Source organism: Pyxicephalus adspersus, chromosome 7 (genome assembly GCF_032062135.1).
Source record: "Pyxicephalus adspersus chromosome 7, UCB_Pads_2.0, whole genome shotgun sequence".
Classification (NCBI taxonomy): Eukaryota; Metazoa; Chordata; class Amphibia; order Anura; family Pyxicephalidae; genus Pyxicephalus; species Pyxicephalus adspersus.
The window spans coordinates 27,730,428-27,756,019 of NC_092864.1; the positions used below are offsets into that span (position 1 = coordinate 27,730,428).

A 25,592-nucleotide genomic window follows, 5' to 3' on the forward strand; every position below is an offset into this window, starting at 1 on the left:
CTGTGGCTGGGAACCCCAGGGACACCGCGGGCTCGCAGGACGGGTAAGTTCCTTACAGGAGCTAGGTTGGCCAAGTAGGAAGGAGGCAGTAAATGTGTGTGTCCTGTTCCTGTTCATACCAGGCACATAGGAGCTTGGTTGGCCAAGAAAGAAGGGGGAACTAAGTGTATGCATGACCATACAAAGCCCACAGGAGTCTGCTTGGCCAGAAAAAGAAGGGACAATAGGTGTGTGCTTCCCGTTCATACCAGTTCCATAGGAGTCTGGTTGGTCAGGAAAAGAAGGGGGCAATAAGCATGCGTTTCCTGATGTAGTTCTACCAGTCCTTTAGGAGTTTGGTTGGTCAATAATGAGGGGGCAATAAGCAAGTGAATTCTGTTCCTGTTCAAACCAGTTCCATAGAAGCTTGGTTGGCAAAGAAAGGAAGAGTCAGCAAGCATGTGCTCTCTGTTCCTGTTAATAACAGGCACATAGGAGCTTGATTGGCCAGGAAAGAAGGGGACAATAAATGAATGCATGCCCTTCTTGTCCATAGCAAGCCCACAGAGGTCTTCTTGGCCAGAAAATAAGAGGGCAGTAAGTGTGTGCTTCCCGTTCCCGTTTTTTACCAGGCACATAGATGCTTGTTTGGCCAGTAAAGAAGGGGGCACTAAGTGTATGCATGCTTTTCTTGACCAAACCAGGCCCACACGAGTCTGCTTTGCCAGAATAGGAGGGGACAGTAAGCCTGTGCTTTCTGTTTATACCAGGTCCATATGAGTCTGGCTGATCAGGAAAAGAGGGGGCAATAAGCATGTGCTTTCTGTTTATACCAGGTCCATATGAGTCAGGCTGATCAGGAAAAGAGGGGGCAATAAGCATGTGCTTTCTGTTCCTCTTCATACCAGGCCCATGGGAGCTTGGTTGGCCAGGAAAGAACGGGGAAGAAAGTGTGTGCTTCCTTTTCCTGTTCACACCAGACAGAAAGAAGGGCATCTTGTATCTACTCATATTTCCACGGCCACCAATTGTTCATATTTTGGAGACAGGTACCCAGAGAAATCTTTCCTCATTTTAGTTTGTCTATCCAGTGTAAACAATCATTATTTTGAAAACCTTTATATTTAAATTGGCTACATACTATAACATTGTTCAGATTTTATTGTAAATCCCATGCCAAGTTTGTCTAATGAAAGCCTCAGAATAATTACCATTCAAACTTTACCGCACAGAAGTCTAATAACTCATGGAGTTAAAAAAGAATGGGCTGATTAAAATACATGAATTCACAGATTTCTTTTTGTTATGCAAATGTTTATAAAAATCAGTCATTGCCTCCAGCCAGTTCTCTCTTTGGTTTGATATTCCACTGGATAGAAAAAAAAAAAAACTGAGTTTGTAATTGAGTGTAAAGCGAGCCTCTTTTGTGAGAGCGGTTGACTTTTGTTTAGTAATTTGCTGTATCTGGTTCATCAATTTCAAGAGTATCTAGCATTTGAAATTATTGATTTGCTCAGATCCCTTTCAGTCTCTCCACAGCTAATTAACTGTCAGCCTCATTTGGAAAGTCGTTTTTGCATTCAGTCGCTCTCAGCTGCTTCTCGGTGACACTCACAAACCAGACTCTGTGGACTTTTTGTTTCCAACAGATGCCTGCCAAATTACTGCGAACACGGAGGAGCGTGCTCACAGACTTGGAGCGCCTTTCATTGCGACTGCGGGGACACTGGCTACGCCGATGCCACTTGCCATAGCTGTAAGTACGCTTTACTTGCCTATCTTAATAAAGGTGTATTTTATTTTTATTTTAAAAGCCAAAGCTAGTAATGAAACAATTGGCCATCGCCATCATCCATCTGTTATTTTGCAGAAAAGCAGGCCATGTGGGAAAGGATTAGCGGCTAAATTGTGACTAGGACAAACTTGGCAAAGTCAGCAGCCAACTGTTGGATGGTGTATTGTAAATCCACAGGATAAACTTAAAATAAACTTCTCCAAGGTTTTCATTTCAACTCTGTATAGGATGAACCGATTAATAATTAGTAGGAAACAATACTAAAGGTTCTTCAGACTTTTTCCCTTCAGCTATTCAAATGTCATACACCTGATATAGAAGTACCAGGCATCCATGCTAAAAAAATGGTTTGTTAAAATGTAGACAATGGCTATTTTTTTAAAGATTAACTTTAGACATCATCTTTTTCAGATATCTCCAACTGGTATTATCTATGCATGGTTAATGATGAGGTTCAGGGTCAACATTACCATGGGTTTATGACAAATTATTAAACTTATTATCATCAAAATATTGCTAAATGTATGATGTTTATTATTATATTATTAATATTATTATTATTATTAATAATAATAATAATAATAATAATAAAAAACAATATTTATATAGCGCCAACATAATATGTAGCTCTGTACATTAAATAGAGGTTGCAAGTGACAGACAGACAGTGACACAGGAGGAGTGGAGGACCCTGCCCAGAAGAGTTTACAATCTAGGAGGAGGGGGAAATATCACACAATAGGAATGGGGGATATGGAATAGTGGGTGTTCAGTGAGGGTTTAAGAAACAGAAGAAGATGGGTGGGCAAGTTTGAAAAGATGGGTTTTAAGGGCTCTTTTAAAAGAATAGAAAGTAGGAGCCAAATGGGATGTGGAAGACCATTCCAGAGAGTCAGGGCAGCTCTAGAAAAGTCTTGGAGCAGTGCGTGCGATGATATTATGAATGAGGAAGTCATTAGTAGGTCATTGGAGGAGCGAAAAAAAGGGCCTTATTTTTCTATCAGGTCAGGAAGATAATTGGGACAAGAACTGTGGAGGAATTTGAAGGCAAAGCACAGGAGCTTGAATTTAATTCTGGGGTGGAATGGAAGCCAATATTTAGTGAACTTTCTGAAATATAACTTTTGGAAAAAATAGATGGTAGGCTCATTACCCTTTCGTTGAAATAATATACATACATCCTCCTACATAATTTCAGGATGCTGTATTCACAGATTATTCAAACAATATGATCCCAATTGGATTCCACTTGCACCACGCTCCACCATCCCATGGTTTTTAATGTGAGACTTCTGACATGTTGGCAGAGTCTACTTGTCAAACCCAGTGGGTCCACTAGAGCACCATGGATTCCCTCTGTACAGGCTTCTTTGGAAATCTCTACATACACTCAGTTGAGTTAGGGCTGTACACTACAGAACAGAACAGCAATAATAAAAAACAGCACAGCAATTCTATAGTTAAACCTAACCATTGTAAAATGACAAGAGTATTATTTAAGGACCTTACAGTTTCTAAGCACGGTTACCGGTTCCTGAGTGCAGTGAGGCTAATGGAGTCAATACAAAGCCAAATGTTTCAGCAGAAACATTGGCATTTTCCTAAAGATATTTGAAATTTTCCTTGACATCAGGTGTGTATAATATGAACTTTCCCAGAACTATCATTTTCATCTACAGCCAATTAAATGATCTGAGGAAACTTTAGCTTTGGTTTCTGTTGATTTTATTGAATTTATTACATTTCAAAAATGCCATAAATGACTCTCTGAAGTAAAAAAGTGCAGGAAAATAATGACACCTTGCACCTTCCCACGGAGTGATATTTGAGGCCTTATGCAGTTCTAAGTAAACAGAAACTATAGAGTGTTATCCAATTATATCTGATGGGCTCGTTAAAAATGAGGAGAACATGGAAGGACAGGCAGAATGGAGGTGCTGATGTTCCTTCAGCCTCAGGATGTGAAATCATATTGAGGAGAAAAACCTTCCAGATACTAATTATAATCATGATTAGAAATCTCAGTATACTCGTTAGAGGGAGAAAGGTTTTGGTGAGTTTCCAGGTGCGACACATCAAGGAGAAAGAAAAAACAATGTCAAAAGTCAAAAACAAGAATATGGTTAACCTTTTCATGAATGGAGGTCATCCAAGCCTTGTTACCTGGATCAAATTTATCAGCATCTGTTTTTGTTGGTTTAAGCGTATCTAAACCCAAGAGCAATCATGTTGTATATTGCAGCCTACCAGTCCATAGATGTGTGACTCCATTGAAAACATTTTTTTTGTTTCTACCTGGTGATCGGGCCAGTAGAAATTTCTCGTCTTAGGATGACAATGTTCACCCACTTTATTATCTATATGGGAGCAACATTGTCATCCAAAGGACAGGAATTGTGTTAGGACTACAGAATACCTCCTCCTCTGTAGATGGCTGGGTAAAATGCAACAGATAGGAAGTTACTAAATATTTTTGCATGTGTTTAACAACTGTAACAAAAACAATTTTAATGGCATGATCAAAAGAACAAAAGGAAGGAATTAAGAGAATTGTTAGGATTTATCTTTTTGACACATCAGGCAAGTTGTTTGATTGGCCCTTTGATTGTTTCTGAAAACAGAGGTGAACATTTTTGTTGGCTAGTGGCATCCAGGGGGTAGGACCATCCCTGACACAACCAGCCAATAAGAATGCTCACCACCATATGAGCTTTGTGTTTGCTTGGTAGTGGTAGGGGCAATCCCGGACCCTGAGGACCACTAGTCAATGAAAACCTTCACCCTTATTTTAACTGCAATACTAGTGACAGTGGTATGAGGCACTAGCTGCCTGCTATGTACATGTAGGAACTCCAACGTATGCCCCAAATGTCCAATGCTTGACATTAGCTTTTGTTGCTCTGGACCTTGTCCAAACCGAACAAAGATTTATTCAAACATTATTGGTCTAAATTGTTCCAGCAACACTATTTTACAAGGTAACACTTATAGGTGTGAGTAAAGGTTCATTTAAATATTTGTTTCAAAACTAAATTTCCATCATGCAGCTGTTTTGGTAACACGTTTGATGCAATGACAGGTTCTCTGTTTCCAAGACGTCTTATTTCTCTTTGAATCTGCCATGTTCACCACAGAGCTGTGAACGTCCCGTAAATGAGTAGCAGGCAACTCATCATGTTGGTAAATAATTAATTAGCTGTTACTCTATTAATATTGCACTGAAAACCATAAAACACGTCTCATTAAAAGCCTAGAACAGAGGCTGCGACATGCTTGACTATGTTTAGCACTTTCTCAAGTGTTTGTTCAACAAGGGTGAGAGTTATTACAGCAAATTAAGCCATTGTGTGCCTAGGAATTTTCCATCTCGTGGTTTTGAGTTTTGGGCCGTAATGGCCCTTTCCTCTACATTAATTAATGGACAGTTTAAAGCTAAATTCAAAGCAGATAAAAATAAAGACTAAGAAATGCAGCCATTTATTTACTTAAAATTTGTTTTTAATTGCAAGCACTGTAAATAGTTGACATTGATTTGGGCAACTGTCCAGGACCCCCATCTTCTCTTGGGCCCCAACTGACAGAACATCAAAGGTTTCAGGAGCTGGAATGATGTGCATGTGTCACAGATCAGCAGCACAGGTGATCTGGTACTTGTTTTGCACCAGATATATGTTAGATAAGCAGCACTTGGTCCCCTTACCTTGCTTCTAGCTGCTCTGTCCAGGCTCTGGAGTTAGAGGTGTCGCCGAATCTTTCCAGCTGATTTATCTGCACATGCTTATCCAGTCCCTGGCCAGCCTGCTTCTTGATTCTTCTTGCTTACTGATTTGGTTCTACGCTTTGGTCCTATCTGCTGTCAGCTGCTGTTTGCACAGGTGTGTCTGAGGGCCGCAACCTTGCCGTCATCCACAGAAAAGTCCACCACTCCTTGCGGGGTGCTCTGGTGAATGGCCAGGCGGTTCCTTAGATTCTGTGCCTCAGCTCATACCTCTGCTAAACGTGCAGATTGCACAGAGGGTCCACTTCCCCACACATGTGGCAGATCGGTGAGTTTGCACAGGCCATGGACCCCGCTGACATTCCTCTGCCAGGCACCCTGCAAGCCTTGGTGCGACGAATTGAAAATCAGGAGGCTCATACTGATCAAGTTGTGCAGGTGCTGCAGGATATATCATCCCACATTCAGCAACTCCAAACCTCCCTACAGGGCAGTGCTGCGGCTGCTCCTTTCCCAGCTCCTGCTGTTGCTCCTGCTACCATTTCTCCTGCATCCGAGCCAAAGATTAATTGGCCAGATCGTTTTTTCAGTGAACAGAAGAAGTTTTCTAGCTTCAAGAATGCTTGCTTACTTTATTTTCGCCTTCGCTCACACTCCTCTGGCTCCAAGGGACAGCGAGTTGGTCTTGTAATGTCCTTACTGCAAGGTGATCCTCAGTCCTGGGCTTTCAGTTTGCTACCTGGTAACCCTGCCCTTCTTTCCGTGGATTCCTTCTTCCAGGCACTTGGTCTGCTTTGTGATGATCAAGATCAGGCAGCATCTGCAGCAGCTGCTCTCCGTTCCTTGCACCAGGGACACAGAACCGCGGAGGAGTATTGCTCTTAGTTTCGCCGGTGGTCTGCTGACTCGCAGTGGAGCGATCCCACTCTCCGTTCTTAGTTCCGGCTAGGACTGTCTGAGAAGATAAAGACTCTCTTGTGCACTGTCCTCCACCTGAGAGTCTGGATGCTGCCATGCATCTGGCAATCAAAATTGACCGACTCCTCCGGGAACATCGTCATGAATGTGCAGCACAGTTTCCACAAGCTTCTTTCCCTGTTGACCCACCAGAGGCTACTGAACCTTCAGCAGAACCCATGGAGACTAATCGGTCTAAACTGCCAGTCTCCGAGCGTGCACGCCGCCGTGCTCAAAATGTATGTCTGTATTGTGGAGGTAATGGACATTACCGAAATAACTGTCCTATCAAAACACACAAAGGCCTTGCCTAGGGAATGTTAGGGAGGATTGCCTAGGCCATTCATTCAGCACCCCCTCTAAAAAGGTTACATTCACAGTACAGCTCTTCTTCCCTGACCAGACTATTTGGGCTGAGGCCTATCTGCATTCTGGTGCCACAGCCATCTTCATGAATCAGAGCTTCGTTTCTAAGCACTGGATTCTGCTGGTAGCCCTGGAAAAGCCCATTCCTATTTCAGTGTCAATGGTACAGTAATTCCTAAACTCATTCGTTTCAAGACCCAGCCACTATCCTTACGAGTAGGTGCCTTCTATTTTGAAACTCTGGAATTCCTGGTAATGCCCAAGCTTATCAACCAACTCTCTCTAGGCATGCCATGCCTTTGCCAACATTCTCCAGTGATAGACTGGGTTTTCTGGAGACATTCTGTCCTGGAGTTCTAGCTTTTCACCACTATATTCAGAGGATTTAACCTGTTCTGTTCTTGACCCATGTTCTGCTTGCTTGACTGAGACTGCACCTTTGCCTGACCTTCCTGATCCCTACAAAGATTTTATGGACGTTTTTTCTAAGCGAAAGGCTAAGACCCTGCTACTTCATCGTTCTTTTGACTGCTACATTGAGCTCTTACCTGGGACTACGCCTCCTCGTGGTCATGTCTATCCCCTGTCTAGACCCGAAACTCAGGCCATGTCTGAATATAATAAGGAGAAACTCGAAAGGGGTCTAATTCACAAGTCCACATCACCTGCAGTGGCTGGTTTCTTCTTTGTAGGAAAGAAGGATGGGTCCCTGCGTCCCTGTATAGAAAAACAGGGGCCTGAACAAAATAACAATCAAAAATGGATATCCTTTGCCTCTGATTTGGAAACTGTTTGACTGTATCCAGGATGCCACTGTTTTCACTAAGCTAGATCTGCGTGAAGCCTACAATCTCATCCGAATCAAAGAACAGGATTAGTGGAAGACCGCTTTCAATACTCGTGATGGTCATTATGAGTATCTTGTCATGCCCTTTGGGCTTTGTAATGTCCCAGCAGCATTTCAGAGCTTTGTTAATGACATTTTCCGTGACCTTCTTTACACTTATGTTGTAGTATACCTGCATGACATATTAATCTTTTCCTGGGATCTTCTGACGCATTGGTGACATGTAAGGACTGTACTTCTACTTCTTAGAGAAAATGTTTTTTTATGCCAAAATAGATAAATGTCTCTTTGAACTCCCTGAAGTGCCTGTTCTGGAATATATTGTCTCCAATCAGGCATTACGTATGGATCTTGGAAAAATTTCCGCTGTTCTGAAGTGACCATTACCACAAGGGCTAAAAGCGATTTAAAGATTTCTTGGAGTTCATTAAAAATTACTCCTCCATTGTGGCTCCCATCACAGCCCTCACCAAGAAGGGGGCCAACTGCAAGGTATGGCCCAAAGAGGCTCCCCAGGCCTTCGAGGTCTTGAAGCAGGCCTTCACATCAGCTCCTGTCTTTTTGCACCCTGACCCAAGTAAGCCATTCTTGAGGTTGATGCCTCTGCTGTGGGGGTAGGAGCTGTTCTCTCCCAGCAAGGCACCTCTGGCAAATTACATTTCTGTGGCTTCTTCTCGAGGAAGTTTTTGCCGGCTGAAAGGAATTACACTATATGGGATCGAGAACTACTGGCTGTGAGGCTTGCATTGGAGGAATGGCGTCATCTTCTTGAGGTAGCACTCTTTCCTGTTACGATTTACACCGATCCCAAGAACCTTCTGTACCTCTAAACTGCCCAAAGAAATAATCAACGGCAGGCTCCCTGGGCCATATTCTTCTCTAGCTTTGATTTCACACTTACCTTTCACCCTGGGACCAAGCATACTAAAGTAGATGCCTTGTCTAGTTCCTTTGATTCGGAGGATACTGAACTGGAACCTTCACATATCATTGATGCTTCCAGAATTCTTTTGGCTGCCCCTGTACGCTTGAAAGACATTCCTCCTAGGAAACAATTTGTAAAAAGGTCTCTCCGTCCCCGTGTTCTTGCATGAGGGCATAATTCTAAGGTTGCTGGTCACCAAGGGCTGCTAAAAACCTTTGACTTCATCCCACGCCTGTATTGGTGGCCAACCTTACGGCAAGATGTTAAAAACTTAATTGTCGCATGCTTCAATTGTGCTCAAAATAAAGTTCCAAGAAGGTTACCATCTGGTCCACTTCTTCTTCTGCCTGTACCTAAGTGTCCTTGGACCCATATCTCCATCTCTAACTCTTTTCATGTGTCTCTCCTGAAACCGCTCATTCTCAACCGTTATTCCCCCAAATCCCCTCCTCCTGCTCCTGTCCAGGTGGCTTCTGAGGAAGAGTTTGAAGTAGAGTCCATCACTGATTCTAGATTGCTCTGTGGAAAGCTGCAATATCTGGACCATTGGAGAGGCTATGGTCCAGAAGAACGATCTTTGGTATCTCACACAGATCTTCATGCCTCTCTACTGGTGAAGGACTTTCATAGGCAGTTTCCCAAGAGACCAGGGGGATCACTTCTGAGGAGGGGCCCTAACGGGGGGGGGGGGGGGGTACTGTCACAGCTCAGCAGCACAGCTGATCTGGTACTTGTTGTTCGCCAGATATATGTCAGATCAGCATCAGTTGGTTAAACTTCAGGCTCTGGAGTTAGAGGCGTCGCCGAACCTTTCCAGCTGATTTATCTGCACCTGCTCATCCAGTCCCGGCCAGCCTGTTAACCTTACTGTATAAGCTGTGTTCAGACTGACACTCCTTGCCTGTGAAATAGGTGCATTTTCCTGAGGCTCCAGCTTGTATCTATTTCCATTTCCAAGTGCTGATATCCTGGTTCTGAACTGGCTTGTTCTGATGTTGATTGTTCGCCGTCTGCTCTGACCTGGTTCAGTTCTGGTTTTCAATTTTGTCTACCGATTTGGTTCTATCTGCTGTCAGCTGCTGTCTGCATGGGTGTGTCTGAGGGCTGCAACCTGGGCGCCGTCCGCAGCAAAGTCCATCACTCCTTGCAGGGTGCTCTGGTGAACGTTGGGTGGTTCCTTAGACTCTGTGCCTCAGTTCATACCGCTGCTACACCTGCAGATTGCATAGAGGGTCCACTTCCCTACACTTGTGGCAGATCCGTAACAGCATGACTTCATGTTTGTCCAGGGTCCAATACTACTTTAAACTACCTCTAGATCTCCATGGAGAGCAGGACAGACAGTTTAAGTAACCAACCAGGTTCTGCAGTCCAAGGAGAAAAAACTGTATCAACTACTTAGGCATTAGTTGCCTAAGTAGTTACATTTGGAGGCCACATTCTCATTTCCAGGACAAAAAGTGAACAGGCAGAGATGGTTTTGGACATGCCCTGGGCAACTATGCAAAATTGAAGTTCATAGCCTCCAAGAACTCTTCATTGTGAAATCCGGGGCCCTGAGGAAGATGTGGATCCTGTAAATTGCCCCCTGTTTGTAAAAAAAACTACCCCTGTCAACAGAATGCAGGTACCAAAAAATAACAGCCGTCTAAAAGAAATACCAAAATTATTTGGCTATATGTATAGAATAAACTGTATAGGTAGGTGAAAACAAAAGGAAGTGGAATGGAAGCCATCATGTGGAATAAAGTATTTTGTTGTGAAGCCTCCGCTAATGTCTTTGGCATTCCAATTATTCCGATTCATTGAACCTTTTCCTCTTCTTTCAGCTCTGTATGAACAATCGTGTGAGGCCTATAAACATAAGGGTTACCCGTCTGACTACTACTACATCGACTCAGATGGCAGCGGGCCTCTTGGACCTGTGCGTGTCTACTGCAATTTAACCGGTAAGCCATGCAGCATCTTCATTCATATTTAACGCTGTCATAAAATATTTCACCACCATTTCCGTCTAGAACGGATTAGCAGGGACATCAAGCTATTCTGAGCGGCGGGAGCCCAATTTCTACTGGCTCAAAGTGGGAATCACTCTCTGCCTTTAGCCTTCTAATGGAGTCTGTTTCTTCAAATTTTAACCATCGTCACCTGCGTCTGAGACCAGCCGCAGCGAGGATATTTTTTTTTAGTTTTTTGAAAGAGGTTGTTGTGATGAAAGGCAGATGATATGGCAGCTGGTGTCCACCATTTAAGCCGTGCAGCAGGACTCACCGAAGCGAATAGCTGATTGCAAATTGCTCGTGCATAATATACAGTTTAATTTCCAAACATGTTGAAAATCTCAGATTTTAGTGATTTTAACTGTGGGAGTCATACACCTGCCTGTTCTTATTCATTTACAGCTTCAAACCCAGTATTTGTGGTGTCATTTTAAAGGTTTTTCTGCTTCCAGAAAGAAAGAAAACTGAACCTTAATGGCCTCGCAGGTGCTGAGAGGAGTAAAGCCTAAAAGCATAAAATGGTCTGTGCACCATAACAATAGTAATAAAACTCTATTTTCACAGGAAAAATGAATATATAATGCTAATAAATGTAAAAAAAATCCCCATACAATATATTATAGAGACAACTCCAGGGTAGCACACCAGACTTTGAGGTGTATCAGATAAGTGTATTAGTATATAAATATTCACAATGCATAATTGAAAGAGTATGCTTAAATTTTGCACTCAAAAAGCTCAAAACAGCAACAAAAAGGGTATAGTAACAAAATATGACAGTTAGAAAGCACCTAAGACAAGATATACAATGTAATAAATCATGGAATATCATGCAAAGTGGGCACAACTTGTGTAGAAGTTGGTGGTCATGAACATTATTTTGAGGTGTGAACTTCTTTCTCTGATTTTGTCCTTCCTCATGGGAAGCTAAAATTGTCTAAACTTGCCATGAACATCTTCTGATTTATTATTGGATAAGTGGTTAACAGAACTTTGTAACTTGATTTTCATTGGGCATCACAGCCGATTCACATTCCTGGTCTTTTAATTTTGGATGCCAAAGGATCTTGTCTTGATAAATGCTGAATAACAAACTGTTATCATTTTCCATATCAGATGATAGCACATATAAAGTCTACAGTCATAAGTTATAGTTTTTAAAATATGACTTCAATGCATAATAAATATTTATGGTTAGTAATCCAAGTTGTTTGTGATATTAAGGAAGAATTCAATACAAATATTCCATGTGATATTACAACTGGATACCTGGCATGGACACCCTGTGTAAGTGGAGGTGAGAATGCATACAACATTTTAGGGAATAACCTTCTTTCTTAGGTTTTGGCCTATCTCTTGTGGGACTAAAATTGGAACTAAACTTGCCTTGAACATCTCCCAGCTATCTATTAGGCCTACTGGAATTTTGAACTTTGCTTGACTTTCGCTGGACATTACACCCCAACACAAAAGTGCCATTCCAGACTAAGCGGAGATTTGCGTTGCTGTGACTTTCTTTTACTTTCTGCCATCTCATTTAAGCAAACAAATTATTTTTCTTCCAAAGGGATAAAGAAATGTGAAAGAATTTTATGTATTCCATTCTAAAACTAAAAGTTATCACAATAGTTACAATCTTACACATGAGTAATTCTTATTCTTGTGACCTTTTAAGTTTTAGGAATACCCAGGTTGAGGAAGTCCTAAAACATATCACCCTATATAAGGACTAATTGCTGCATGTGCCCTTGTGGCCACTCCATCCTCCTTTGATTGCCAATACCGCTTAAAGGAGGGACAAAAAAGTGACTGGCTGCATTGAGGGTAAAAGGGTTGCTATTGCTTGTATCTGCTAATGCATAGGGCAGGAAGCCAAATCTGGCCCAGGGTGAAGCGGAGTATCCAAAGTTTTGAGGGGGAGGAGGTACTAGTTATGCTCCTACTCTTTAACAAAGTTTAATTGGTCTTTTTGCATGCTGACCGCTTTGCATGCCAGCCATTCAAGTTTTGGACTTTGTCTGGATGTACTTCAGAGGCAGGAGACCCTGGATAGACAGTATCATAGAAATGTATAGGGTTCTACTGCAAAGGTTTGGTAAAAAGGGGAGGAAGGGTAAAACTAAACATTGTTTAAACATTTACCACCACAGCAGTCAGTAAATCTAGCTATGCTTTTCTGGTACATCTCTTTGTTTAGTGTGTTATACCGCTAACTAAATGCCGGGATAGTAACAGATCATTGTTTGTTTTGCTTACTGCTGAAGAGTGCAGCAAGCTTTAGTTTTTTTTTTTTAGCTTTGCTAATTCTGAAACCACACAAGCACAACTTGATAGTTTGCAGAGTTATCAATGGTTAGAGTGCACACAGCAAAGAACAATACAAGCCAACACATTTCCTGGTACATGACACCAGAGTGACATACATGCAGAACAAACTAAAGAACTAATAGTAAAAAATCCACAGAGGATACAGGTCAGACACTGGTTAACATCCCAAAAGATGTAAAATGGTAAAACGAGGTGGCATTATATCGATAGCACACATCAGACATCTGCATTGTGGCTACCAACAGTCATGTATAATAGAACATATCCCCATGGTATATATTTTTAAAGATTTACAAAGTGCTGCTTGCTAATTTATCAGAGGTTTACAGTATATAGCACTGTTTTGGATGTTTGGTTCTTTTATGAATAACAGCAGTGGGTGGTATTCTGCATTTTTTGGAATTATGTAAGACATTTCAGTGCACTTATGAACTTGATAAACAATGTGTAGGAATGAATGGAGTGATCGAAAGGTCAGATTTCTCCTTGCTTCACTAGATTTGCCAGAAGTAACCAGAATTACCTCTTAAAACAAACTCCTGGTAAAAATAATTCCCTGAAATTTTTAATCTAACTTGTCCAAATTGATTTAGTATTTGTTTAAATTTTAGAAAACTTGAATCCATTTGTATTGGAGATAATTTTTTGAAAATGTCAACATGAGCAAACTCAGTTGCAGAAGATTTTGTCTCATCCTTGATGCAGTATACACTGTCACACTTGGGGAGATGGAGTCTCCAGGGCAGGGGTGGCAAACTCAAATACACAGTGGGCCAAAAATAAAAACTTAGAAAAAGTTGTGGGCCAAACTTGAAACTGAAATAGCACCTCTAATACAATTCCCTGTGTCTATAAAACAGTCCAATGCGAGGCCACGCAAAGGCTGAGAGGTTGCTGGTCTATAGACTTGAGTGATGCCGCTACTACAATTCCCGGCATTACTTGCCTCTATAAAACAGTTCAATGCGAGGCCACGCAAAGGCTGAGAGGTTGCTGGTCTATAGACTTAAGTGATGCCGCTACTACAATTCCCGGCATTACTTGCCTCTATAAAACAGTTCAATGCGAGGCCACGCAAAGGCTGAGAGGCTGCTGGTCTATAGATGTGATGCCGGGAATTGTAGTAGTGGCGTTATTTCAATGCAGCGGCAGGCCAGCTGCAATTAATATTTAGGATTCCTTTGGGGGCCAAAAAAATGGACGTTGTGGGCCAGAGTTTGACACTCCTGCTCTGGCGGGTTATTTGGCTTGCACAGTAGTGGTATGAGCCCTAAGAAGGGCCAAGGTGCAGAATCTGAGTAGCACCTACCTTCTCCGCAGCCTCTAATTGTGAGGATGTTGCTCTCCTGGCTGATACCAGGTTGTGGTCCTTGTGCACACCAGGGTGGGAAGGTTAATGCACAGTACCAAAATAATAGACAGGAGAATGGTCAAGGAAGGGCAGGGTTGAGGCAGACAGCAAGCAAGAGAAGTCAGGAACAAAGCCAGGGTTCAAGAGCCGGAATCCCAGGAAATAGACACCGGTCATACGGGGGCCACCCCAGACACAGGGGTGACATGGGAGACAAAGGGGTCACTGCAAACAAAGAGGAACACTGCAACAGCACAAAGGGACAGGCAGGGAAACAATAGACTGGGCAACATGGGTTTAAAACGGGAGCTGGACTTGGAAGGCACCTAATTAAACAACAAGCCAAGAGGCTATTTCCTGATTGGCAGGATGGAAGGAATGATACTGATTAAACCTGGAATAGCAGGAGCGATCAGGATCAGAACATTCTGCATGTGCACGAGAGAAGCCTAGCTTCCAAAACTTTAAAAATGATATTGATTTCCTTGATTCATGTTAATCTGTATTGTTTTTATTCCTGCTGGTTGCAGATCATTTTTTTTTTCTGTGCACCTTTTGCACTTTTGTAGGAAAATAACCCAAGGGTGCTCTTAGGCACATATATACAGAATAAGCCAAATCATGACATGGATCCCTTCCACCTCCTGCAAATCCTCTTCAGGATTTCTGTAGAATAGGCAGAATCGGTGATAAATAGGGAGCTTCTGGAGGTTGTACAGTCTGATTTTATAGTTTTATGCACTGACAGGTTTAATAACAAGAAAAAAACATCGTTTATCCATAATATCTTCAGCAGAATCAAATGCTAAAGACTCCATAAAGTTGTATCTAAGTTGCTTTAACATGAAAGCAAATTTTATTCACAGATGAAGGCTATTAAGTTATTCCACAGATATGTATGAATTTTCTTTTTTTGTTTTTTTTTAAGATTAGGAAAGCATGCAAACTTGTACTGGAAAAAATCTGATATTACTTATCTATTCATCTGATAACAGTGGTTGTGTGGCTGTCATTTTGATCCAGTATGACACCCCCTTTTATTAAATCCCCAGTGACCACACAGCAGTTTTTAGTTTAGTTGTTTTATGCTTGTTCTAGTTCGGTGCAGTCAGAGAAAGCCAGGGAACTGTTGCAAGGAAGCCAGCAAGCTGCCATACAACTCACAATCTACCATGCATACCATGGTACTTACAGATCATCATTAATAAGCTTTATACCTAACTGAAGATGAAATCTATGTTATGAGGCACAAGCTGGTCTTATATGCAATTCATTCTCAAGGATTGGAAGGCTCAGTTCTATCAGTCATTCCTGGCCACGCAAAGGCTGAGAGGTTGCTGGTCTATAGACCTGAGTGATGCCGCTACTACAATTCCCGGCATTACTTGCCTCTATAAAACAGTTCAATGCGAGGCCACGCAAAGGCTGAGAGGCTGCTGGTCTATAGATGTGATGCCGGGAATTGTAGTAGTGGCGTTATTTCAATGCAGCGGCAGGCCAGCTGCAATTAATATTTAGGATTCCTTTGGGGGCCAAAAAAAAGGACGTTGTGGGCCAGAGTTTGACACTCCTGCTCTGGCGGGTTATTTGGCTTGCACAGTAGTGGTATGAGCCCTAAGAAGGGCCAAGGTGCAGAATCTGAGTAGCACCTACCTTCTCCGCAGCCTCTAATTGTGAGGATGTTGCTCTCCTGGCTGATACCAGGTTGTGGTCCTTGTGCACACCAGGGTGGGAAGGTTAATGCACAGTACCAAAATAATAGACAGGAGAATGGTCAAGGAAGGGCAGGGTTGAGGCAGACAGCAAGCAAGAGAAGTCAGGAACAAAGCCAGGGTTCAAGAGCCGGAATCCCAGGAAATAGACACCGGTGATACGGGGGCCACCCCAGACACAGGGGTGACATGGGAGACAAAGGGGTCACTGCAAACAAAGAGGAACACTGCAACAGCACAAAGGGACAGGCAGGGAAACAATAGACTGGGCAACATGGGTTTAAAACGGGAGCTGGACTTGGAAGGCACCTAATTAAACAACAAGCCAAGAGGCTATTTCCTGATTGGCAGGATGGAAGGAATGATACTGATTAAACCTGGAATAGCAGGAGCGATCAGGATCAGAACATTCTGCATGTGCACGAGAGAAGCCTAGCTTCCAAAACTTTAAAAATGATATTGATTTCCTTGATTCATGTTAATCTGTATTGTTTTTATTCCTGCTGGTTGCAGATCATTTTTTTTTTCTGTGCACCTTTTGCACTTTTGTAGGAAAATAACCCAAGGGTGCTCTTAGGCACATATATACAGAATAAGCCAAATCATGACATGGATCCCTTCCACCTCCTGCAAATCCTCTTCAGGATTTCTGTAGAATAGGCAGAATCGGTGATAAATAGGGAGCTTCTGGAGGTTGTACAGTCTGATTTTATAGTTTTATGCACTGACAGGTTTAATAACAAGAAAAAAACATCGTTTATCCATAATATCTTCAGCAGAATCAAATGCTAAAGACTCCATAAAGTTGTATCTAAGTTGCTTTAACATGAAAGCAAATTTTATTCACAGATGAAGGCTATTAAGTTATTCCACAGATATGTATGAATTTTCTTTTTTTGTTTTTTTTTAAGATTAGGAAAGCATGCAAACTTGTACTGGAAAAAATCTGATATTACTTATCTATTCATCTGATAACAGTGGTTGTGTGGCTGTCATTTTGATCCAGTATGACACCCCCTTTTATTAAATCCCCAGTGACCACACAGCAGTTTTTAGTTTAGTTGTTTTATGCTTGTTCTAGTTCGGTGCAGTCAGAGAAAGCCAGGGAACTGTTGCAAGGAAGCCAGCAAGCTGCCATACAACTCACAATCTACCATGCATACCATGGTACTTACAGATCATCATTAATAAGCTTTATACCTAACTGAAGATGAAATCTATGTTATGAGGCACAAGCTGGTCTTATATGCAATTCATTCTCAAGGATTGGAAGGCTCAGTTCTATCAGTCATTCCTTCTAACTCAGAGCCACCATGCCCTGTGTGCTATTATGTAAACAATAACGTTGTGATCGACCCTTTCCTCCTTCTAAAATTGTCGGCCCATAACTGTAATAAACAGCTTAGCTGAACAAAAGTAAAGCTTGTTTGATGGTAAAAGGGCAGGCTGCAGCTTTTGACCATGGGAACTTGGCAGGATATGCATAATAGAGCCTACTGGCTTTGGAAGTGTTACTGTCTGCCTCCCCCTGGCAGATGACATTGGATTGCCTGAGGCACCGAATGTAAGTGACCCCCGGTGTTCACTAGCACACCCCACAAGGAGTGACCCTAGTGACCACCAGACTACTTTGCTGCTAGGAGGTCACCAGGTTGCGGCCCCCAGGCTCTCCCCACCAGAGGGGTTACAGGGATCAGAAGACTTCAGCATAGGCTATCAGGCTGGAACACAGTGAGTCAAGGCGAGGTAGTGGAACATGTCGAAGTCAGGGCAGGCAGTAGACAAGGCAGAGTGAAGGTCAAACTGAGGTCAAATCCAGAAAATCAGAAAAGAGAACTACCTGGCAAAGAGACAGGAAAAGCGCTGAGGATCCAGCAACCTGAGCCTGGAACTGGAGAGGTTTAAAAAGGCCCAACAACCAATGGCAGGACAAGATTTAAGAATCTGCTCATTTGGTGAAGCACACACTCCAGAATCCATTTCAGCTGTGCACAGCTCCAGTTTCTGTGCAGAGGTCGTAATTGTCAAGTCAATATACGTCTAATAGCATGAAATTGTTTTGGGACAGATTGAAACAGTTAATATATAAAAAAATAATATAATTTATATCAGCTCCATATCAAACCATTCTTCTGGTACAACACAACTACAAGGCCAAATCTACTCTGTTGTAGAAGAACAATATGAATATACTTAATCATTATATGATATAGATATAACCATTCTCTACAAATGGATGAAAAAATTGGATGGGAGGCGAGGCAACGTAATGTTAATTGTATTGATTATTTGACAGCATGACCACTGTTGTATATTAGAACTTTTATGTATATTAGAACCTATTAATGAAAAATAGATTTCTACAATGAAACATTTGATACTATTAAATTATTATTGATTTAAAGTGCTGCGTCACTGCTAAAGTCTTTTTTTGTAGTCCTGATTGTATCGGTTTCCAATAGGGGGTGATGGTGCACCCAATGACCCTTTGAGGTATATACAGTTCACCTAAATAGTAGCAGTCTGCTCTCCTACCAGACCTTGTCAAGGGCTTACCCTAATGCCAACTTGGCCAACTTGGATTATAGCACCACTTTGTTCAGCAACTTTTTCACTAATTTGGTTAAAGACCTCCAATCACGGTTCCTCCCATAAACTGATTAGATAGCATCCACCCCTCCAGGAGAACCAACACTTAGATTGGCTCTGGTTTTGGCACTCAACTGGGGCTTGCAACTCCTAGCAAATCACATGAGGGTATCCTTTGCCTATCACAACCAAGATTGTCCCAACTAATACATGCACTGTGAACCCTAGTCTTACCCACCCCTGATGAAGCATGAATGTGCTTCATGTTAAGGACTAGAAAAGGAATGGACTCCACAGACAGTTTCACAGTTTGGATATGCAAGGCTCTGGAAGTAAATTTCAGGTCTTACTTCATAGATTACAGCAGGTTTGGTGTTTTTCTTTCCTCCTCCATTGTTACTACATTCACCTCAAATTTTTTTCTATCTTCGTATAAATGTTCCTCTTATTTACTTTACAGCAGCACCCAGGCTGGGAGAAGATTTTGTAATCCAATCAAATTCTCTTGCATAGCTGTGTGCCCTTAATGCAGATGTAAATTTCCACTAATAAATCAGCAAATATTGCAGAAAAGAGACAGGTGATGTCCCTTCCGCAATAATCCCACCTACTTGCCTGATTGTCCAGGGAAGCTATCATGATACCTGGCTAGCGCAGGGGAAGCTGGGATAAATAAATGAACTCCAGTGCACCTGCGCAGGAGTTGAGTCATCCCAGCCAATCGCAATGACCAAAGAATATTTGGTCTCATACCCTCATATCCAGGAAGACATAAAAGAAGTAGATGATGGCCCCCCTGCAATAGAATGGAAGCTGGTGATAATAGCGTATTTAATTCGGCTTTAATGCATTTGTCCAGTCTCAGGGTAGGAATGGGTCCTTGACCAAGCTGAGCTACTAAACTGCAGCCCAGAAAGGTGAGTTTTGGGCTGTTCAGTCACATATAATATTACAAAATTATTAGGTCACACAGGAAATATGTTACAATTATGGCTTTAATTGCTTGCTTTAAATCATACAAAATATGTTTGATAAAAGACCTAAAATTAGAATCTTCCATTTGTTGTCCTATTACAAAGTGTTTCAGCTTCTCCAATCCCACCAATCAGATATGGAATTCTTTGCAAAGAAGGAAGCATAGTGATAGATAAATATAATTGGTGGAAAAGGTGAGCAGATTGTGGAATGTCACAACTGTAAACTTGTATATTGGATGTAACATGCTATGACAGCTGCCCCCCCCCCCCGATTCCTCTTCACACGTACACAGAACCGCAATCTCCACATACCTGCTTGTCCAATTAGTACTGCAGCTGACACAATCAGCCTGCCATGATGAAAGTATTGGAAAAGAAGAGGAAAGATGTGAAAGTATTACTTTTCTGCAAACTGCACAAAAAAATATTTTTTTATAAATACAAACATATTACTTAAATCAATCCATTCCCATATCCAAATAATTCACAAATATGACACATTTATCTACAATTCTCCAGTACATAATCATTTTAAAATAATAAACATTTAACGATTGCAATCTGCTAATCATTACTGAACATTACAGCTAAGGTCTAGACTGTACACACCTGACCTCATTAGTGGGCTTTTGCACCTGTTCAACAAGTTTGTCTGTTTGGTTATGTACTGGATAAACCTCTGCCCCACTGCCCATGCCTAGTATTTTTCTTGTGTATTGTTTGATTAGCATCCTTGTGCTTATCCTGATCTTTAAACACCTCTTTTATTATCTGTCACACCGTTGCCCAATCCAAACTCCCCCCTCCACACTTACCTCTACTCTTTACCCTTGCCAGCCCCTCTTTTTCCCCAGAAAATACTCCACACCTTCTGCGTTTTAAAATGGCTGTCAAGCAGCCGTTTATTAACCATAAATAAAACTTTAACAATTTCCATAAATTGACTTTGCATATGTAAATATTATAACAAGTATAAACAACCAACAACAAATAAACAACAAAAAAAAAAAATAACATTTAAATAACGACAACAATAAATTAACCCTTAAATAACCACTAATAAATACCCACTGCTAAACTATATATTAACCCTTCGTTTACTTAAACCAATTCCTACTATAACCCAAACATATTGACAACAACTAGGTTGCAGGTCCGGAAGGTAAAGTCCGCCACCACCAATCTCAATACCACCACCTCGGGTGTCCCCCAACCATAATTAACCTCGACTCTTACCTTCCACCAAACCTCAACCGCCACCACACTGTAACAATAGGGCGGATGGGTGGGCAATTTCTTCTCTCCAAAAAACTGTCCTGGACTTCCGTTGCACTCTCCTTTTACCTTCTCCTATCTCCTCCCCCTAAACTTTTGACCCGACCCTCTCTCTCCCCCTTGCTTCCCTGCATAACTCCACCTTAACTCTTTCTCCCCCCCCTCTTTCCTTGAGCAGTCCGAGCACGCCTGTCATGCAGGCCCTCGCACATTTCCCTGCTACGGGCCTCTCTTTATTTATATACACATCTATAATGAACCTAGTTTTCTGCATGCCAACATGAGAAGAACGTGCAAACTACTTGTAGTCCTGACCAGGATTCAGACCTAGGATCCCCCACTACAGGGCCATGGGTTCCTGGCACTGAGCCGTCTTCTCTGCCCTAACCTTTTTTGTAAGTTGAGTGACCTTTTTCTAATACAGATTTAAAATACAAACACCCTCCAATCAGAAAACAGAAGCTTTGTCTCTAGTGGGACCGGACTTGGTGGGGTCTCTTTACAATTATGGCTCACTGAAGATAACATTATGCATTTGTTTCATTTTATCATTATGTGATATTTATTAGGTAATTTAAAACATTCCTCTTTGTTTAGTGAAAATGCTCAAACAAAACATAAATGAAGGGCCCCTTGGTTTGCAATGGGTAATAGGATTTTCAAACAAAATCTAAATTACCATGCCTTCACAGAGCCCCACAGGACCAGGGGATCTGTGGCCTCCTCCGTGCCACCTACCTTGCAATCCTTTCCAGCCACCAGCAGCACTGCCCACGAATCACATTTTTCGTTTGCTTCCTGGACAGATCCATGTGACTTCCTGGGAGCTGCCCCCTTACCCCAGAGGGCTAAAATGTTCGAGAGGTGTGACCCCCTGAGCTGCCTCAGCTCCAGCACTCCATCTGGTGGTGAGGTCTTGCTAGTCACATGGTTTCTCTTGTCACTAACTGGGAACAGGATGTTGCCTGAACAAGGAATTCTTCCAGTCTCTGTTTCCAGGTCTCATTTTGTCCCTGACAATTTGGTAAACTGACCTTGGCTCTGACCTGACTTCTCGATTGCCCCCGCACTGACCTTGGCTCGTCTAACTTTTCTTCTGCCTTCCAAATTTGTATTGCACATTGATCATACTCAGTCAGCAGTCGCCAGCCCCTGTATGTACAGGGGGAGTGCAAACTCAGCACCTCCTTCTAAAGTCCATCACCCCTTACGGGTTGTGTTGGTAAAGCTGGAGGCCAAGTGGGCTGGTGACAGAGAGGGTCCAACACCCACCGGAGCTTCGGATACAGAATATTCATAATCTTCCTAGCCACATATTAGTGCACAGACATTGGTCACGTGGTGTCTGTCCAGAGCAGTTTGTATATTCCGGCAGAGCCATGCTGTCATAGCTCGCTGTGTTAATTTCTTAAATTTTAAGTAGAACGTTATGGGAGAAAGGTAAATCTAGAAGGAAAGGAGCTCAGCAGCTTGCATCTTAGTCTTCAGCCATAAAACTGTCTCCTAGGACTGAGTACCAACAACGTCTTCTGCTAAATTGGACAATGAAGGAAAAGCGGAGAGTCATAAAGGTGTAGCATTTGCCCAGAATTAAAAGCATTGTCACCTTTGCATTAGAAAGCAGTTTAAGCAGCTCTTAAAAACGTTCTATTCCAAGATGAATTTAACTTTGCATGGGTGGACTGAGCAATGAATTTTGTGATATTTACTGCTCCGCTCCTATATTTTTTGCCTGCAAGGCACTCCAGCAGAACTGCAGGACGGAACATGTAGAAGAGTGATAAAATAATATCACTCCAGCTTAATGGCAGCAAATGATATTAAAGCGTGAGCGATAATGAGGAGAAGAAGGTTATACTACTTTATATGTTCCATAAATCCAGATCACTGCCTCAATAGCTTTTCATACTCTACCATGCTGAATCCATTAATTGTTGGGCTGCAAAAGACCAATGCAAAGGAGAATAAATGAATTTAGATGTAGGTATAGCATATAGATTTTTTTAATGTGAAACTGACATTTGGATGTGAAATGCTGGATCCTCTGCTATTATGGTCCAATGTCACAAAACAGAGTCTGTTAATAAAAATCATTGGCTCTGGATAGTCAGCTTATGAGTACTAGGGGGCAGCAAGAAGTGAACAAAATCAATGCCACATCAATGGTCTTACATGTGCTACTCCTCCCCCTCCTTTTAGATTGTAAGCTCTTTTGTACTAGGTCCTCTCCTCCTTTTGTAGCATTATGTCTGGCTGTCATTTGCAACCCCTAGAGCTCTGTGTATATTCAGTTTAAAATAATATTATTTTTTTTCTCCCTCCTATTTCCTATTGTTATGTTGTTTTTTTTAATAAACTGTAAAATGTATAGTAGGACTTTTATATCATTTCGCATGGATGAAACACCGGTATCATTTAGTCCTATAATATAATAATTTAAAAAAAATAATATTAATTACCAAAAAAGAAACCCTTTTTTATTCTATAATGGAGATGACCCTAAATAAAGCAGCCAATGGGTACAAGGATTAAAAAGAATCATCCTTCATCAGGGTTTTCTGTTTGGAGAGGCAGAACAAGTAGGGGGCGCTATGGTTTTCTGATTGGTGGTGTGAGCCCTATTAAGTGTAAGGCGCACAGTCTAAACAACAGCCTGGTTTTCTCCAGAGCCTGTAGAGGTGAGATTGTTGTGCTTCCGACTGTTGCAGGGCTATTGCACATCAAGATGGGCAGACAATGTGCATTACTGAAGGGGAAGTGATTAGTAAAAGAAGGCCGGGGTCGAGGCAAGCCGCAAACAAGTGAGGTAAAAAACAAAGCCAGGTTTCAAATACCAGAAATAGACATCGGTGATATGATGGTCACTGAAGACACAGGGCAACACAGGAGACACAAGAGAAAACTGGAGGCACAGGTGACACGGGGGTCACCGAAGACACGGGGACACAGGGGACACAGGAAGAGACTGGAGGCACAGGTGATAGGGGTAACCAAAGACAAAAGAAATGCAGAAATCACTGGAGCAGCACAATGGAACAGGCTGAGGAACAATAGATTGGACAACAAGGGGTTAGCTTAGGAGCTGTACTGAGACACAGTTGGGCAACAGATTAATATGAAATGCTCAGCAGGGCTAGGGAGCACTAGAGCCACGTTGCTTGAACACTGAGCACTGTGTCTGAGCTCCTGATTGCTCATGATCGACAAGTACGCTATAGATTTAGCACAACACACACCAGTCTTATAAATTCAGAGCCATAACCAGGATAATATTGAAAAAATCAATTGTGCTTCCTCCTAAATAACAGACAAGATCCAGAGATTCTCTACCCCTTCCCTTGTAGATCAAACAGTTCAGGCAAAGCTAGAATCACAAAGGCTGGAGAAGCTTTATGATACCTTCTCTTTTATGATAACAAAGCCCTTTGATGTTGTTGGGTCACCGGTTCCATCGCTAGCAGACTCCCGCCTACGTATTGTGAACATTTTATACAGGTCTGGGGGATGCATTAAGGCAGCTGCAGCATCTAATATTTTTATATGTCTGTTAAAAGAAACTTTGTAACAATATACATAAGATATATATATTTTTATACAGTGCTGTATATACATATTTCTGGTGGATCTCTCTGTCATATAGCAGCGGGTAGCGGGGGTGCTAGGATACACACCCGCTACTTGGATACATGGATTAGCATCACTGGATGATGTTTTTTTTTGTGGATAAAAGGAGTTTGTTAAGATGTTTGTGTTGTGTTTTTATTCAAATCAAACATTTGTATGGTGTTAGTTTCTTTACTTCTAGAACTACCTAACCCTTTTTTAGAATAGGTAAGGTGTGCCTATCTGATATTGTATAAGAACTAATCCAACATTCTCTCAAACATTCAGCTAAGAATCAGCTACTGCCAGTGGAACATACGTATGTGGTTCATTCTCCACCATGGAATGTTTGAGGAAATGTCTGATTCCCTCCTTTATAAATAGAGTCCTATTTATCTCCTTACTAATTCCCCAGGGTTAGCCGGTGGTTATCTGTCCCCTCCTATTAAAGTTCACCTTTTAATAGGCCCATTCCCACTCCATAGACTCCTCATGTCCATTTCGGGGACAACGTGGTACAACTAGTCTGATTGCCAAGGCAAATGTATAATCACTGCTTTTGTGTTAGTTACATTTTGTATCCACTTATTAAGCATATTGGTTCACCTCAGTCACATTCACTTTTTTCCTTTTTGCCCCTGATTCTTGCCATGTAAGAATAATATTATGATATATATATTCTACACCAGGGAATGATCTAATGATATATGTACTAGCAATAATAACAATACCTACATTCTATTAAATAAGACTAGACATAACCTTTGTCTATGTTTAATTATCTCCAACAGAAGAGAAGATTTGGACCATCATTCAGCACAACATCTCGGATCTACCTTCTGTGCGTGGGACAGTTTTTGGGAAACCATACTCCATGACATTTAACTATGGGGCCAGTGCAGAGCAAATGGAATCTCTGATCAACAACGCCGAGTACTGCGAGCAGGAGGCAGTATATCATTGCAAACATTCACGGCTTTTAAATTCTCCTGGTAAGATAAAAACATTTCACCAGCTTTAGTATTATGTGAATGTATCCTTTATCTTGTATGTTGGGACTTCTACTGCAACCTATTCTTTTTGTATTAATTGTTATCTTTTCTTAGACACGGGCATGGTTAACTGCACCTGGGTGCCCATTTTCAACCTGGTTTCTTTTTTATCTGGTAG

General features: G+C 41.8%; 1 protein-coding gene across 1 annotated transcript in view; it reads left to right on the plus strand.

Annotated features, from left to right (window-relative positions):
* Positions 1-25,592, plus strand: part of LOC140335374 (contactin-associated protein-like 5) — a 212,877-nt gene that overhangs the window by 110,217 nt on the left and 77,068 nt on the right. The window contains exons 11-13 of the mRNA XM_072417940.1: positions 1,629-1,735; positions 10,417-10,536; positions 25,214-25,414. Of these exons, the coding sequence (XP_072274041.1) occupies positions 1,629-1,735; positions 10,417-10,536; positions 25,214-25,414 (428 nt within the window). The remainder of the gene's footprint in view (positions 1-1,628; positions 1,736-10,416; positions 10,537-25,213; positions 25,415-25,592) is intronic.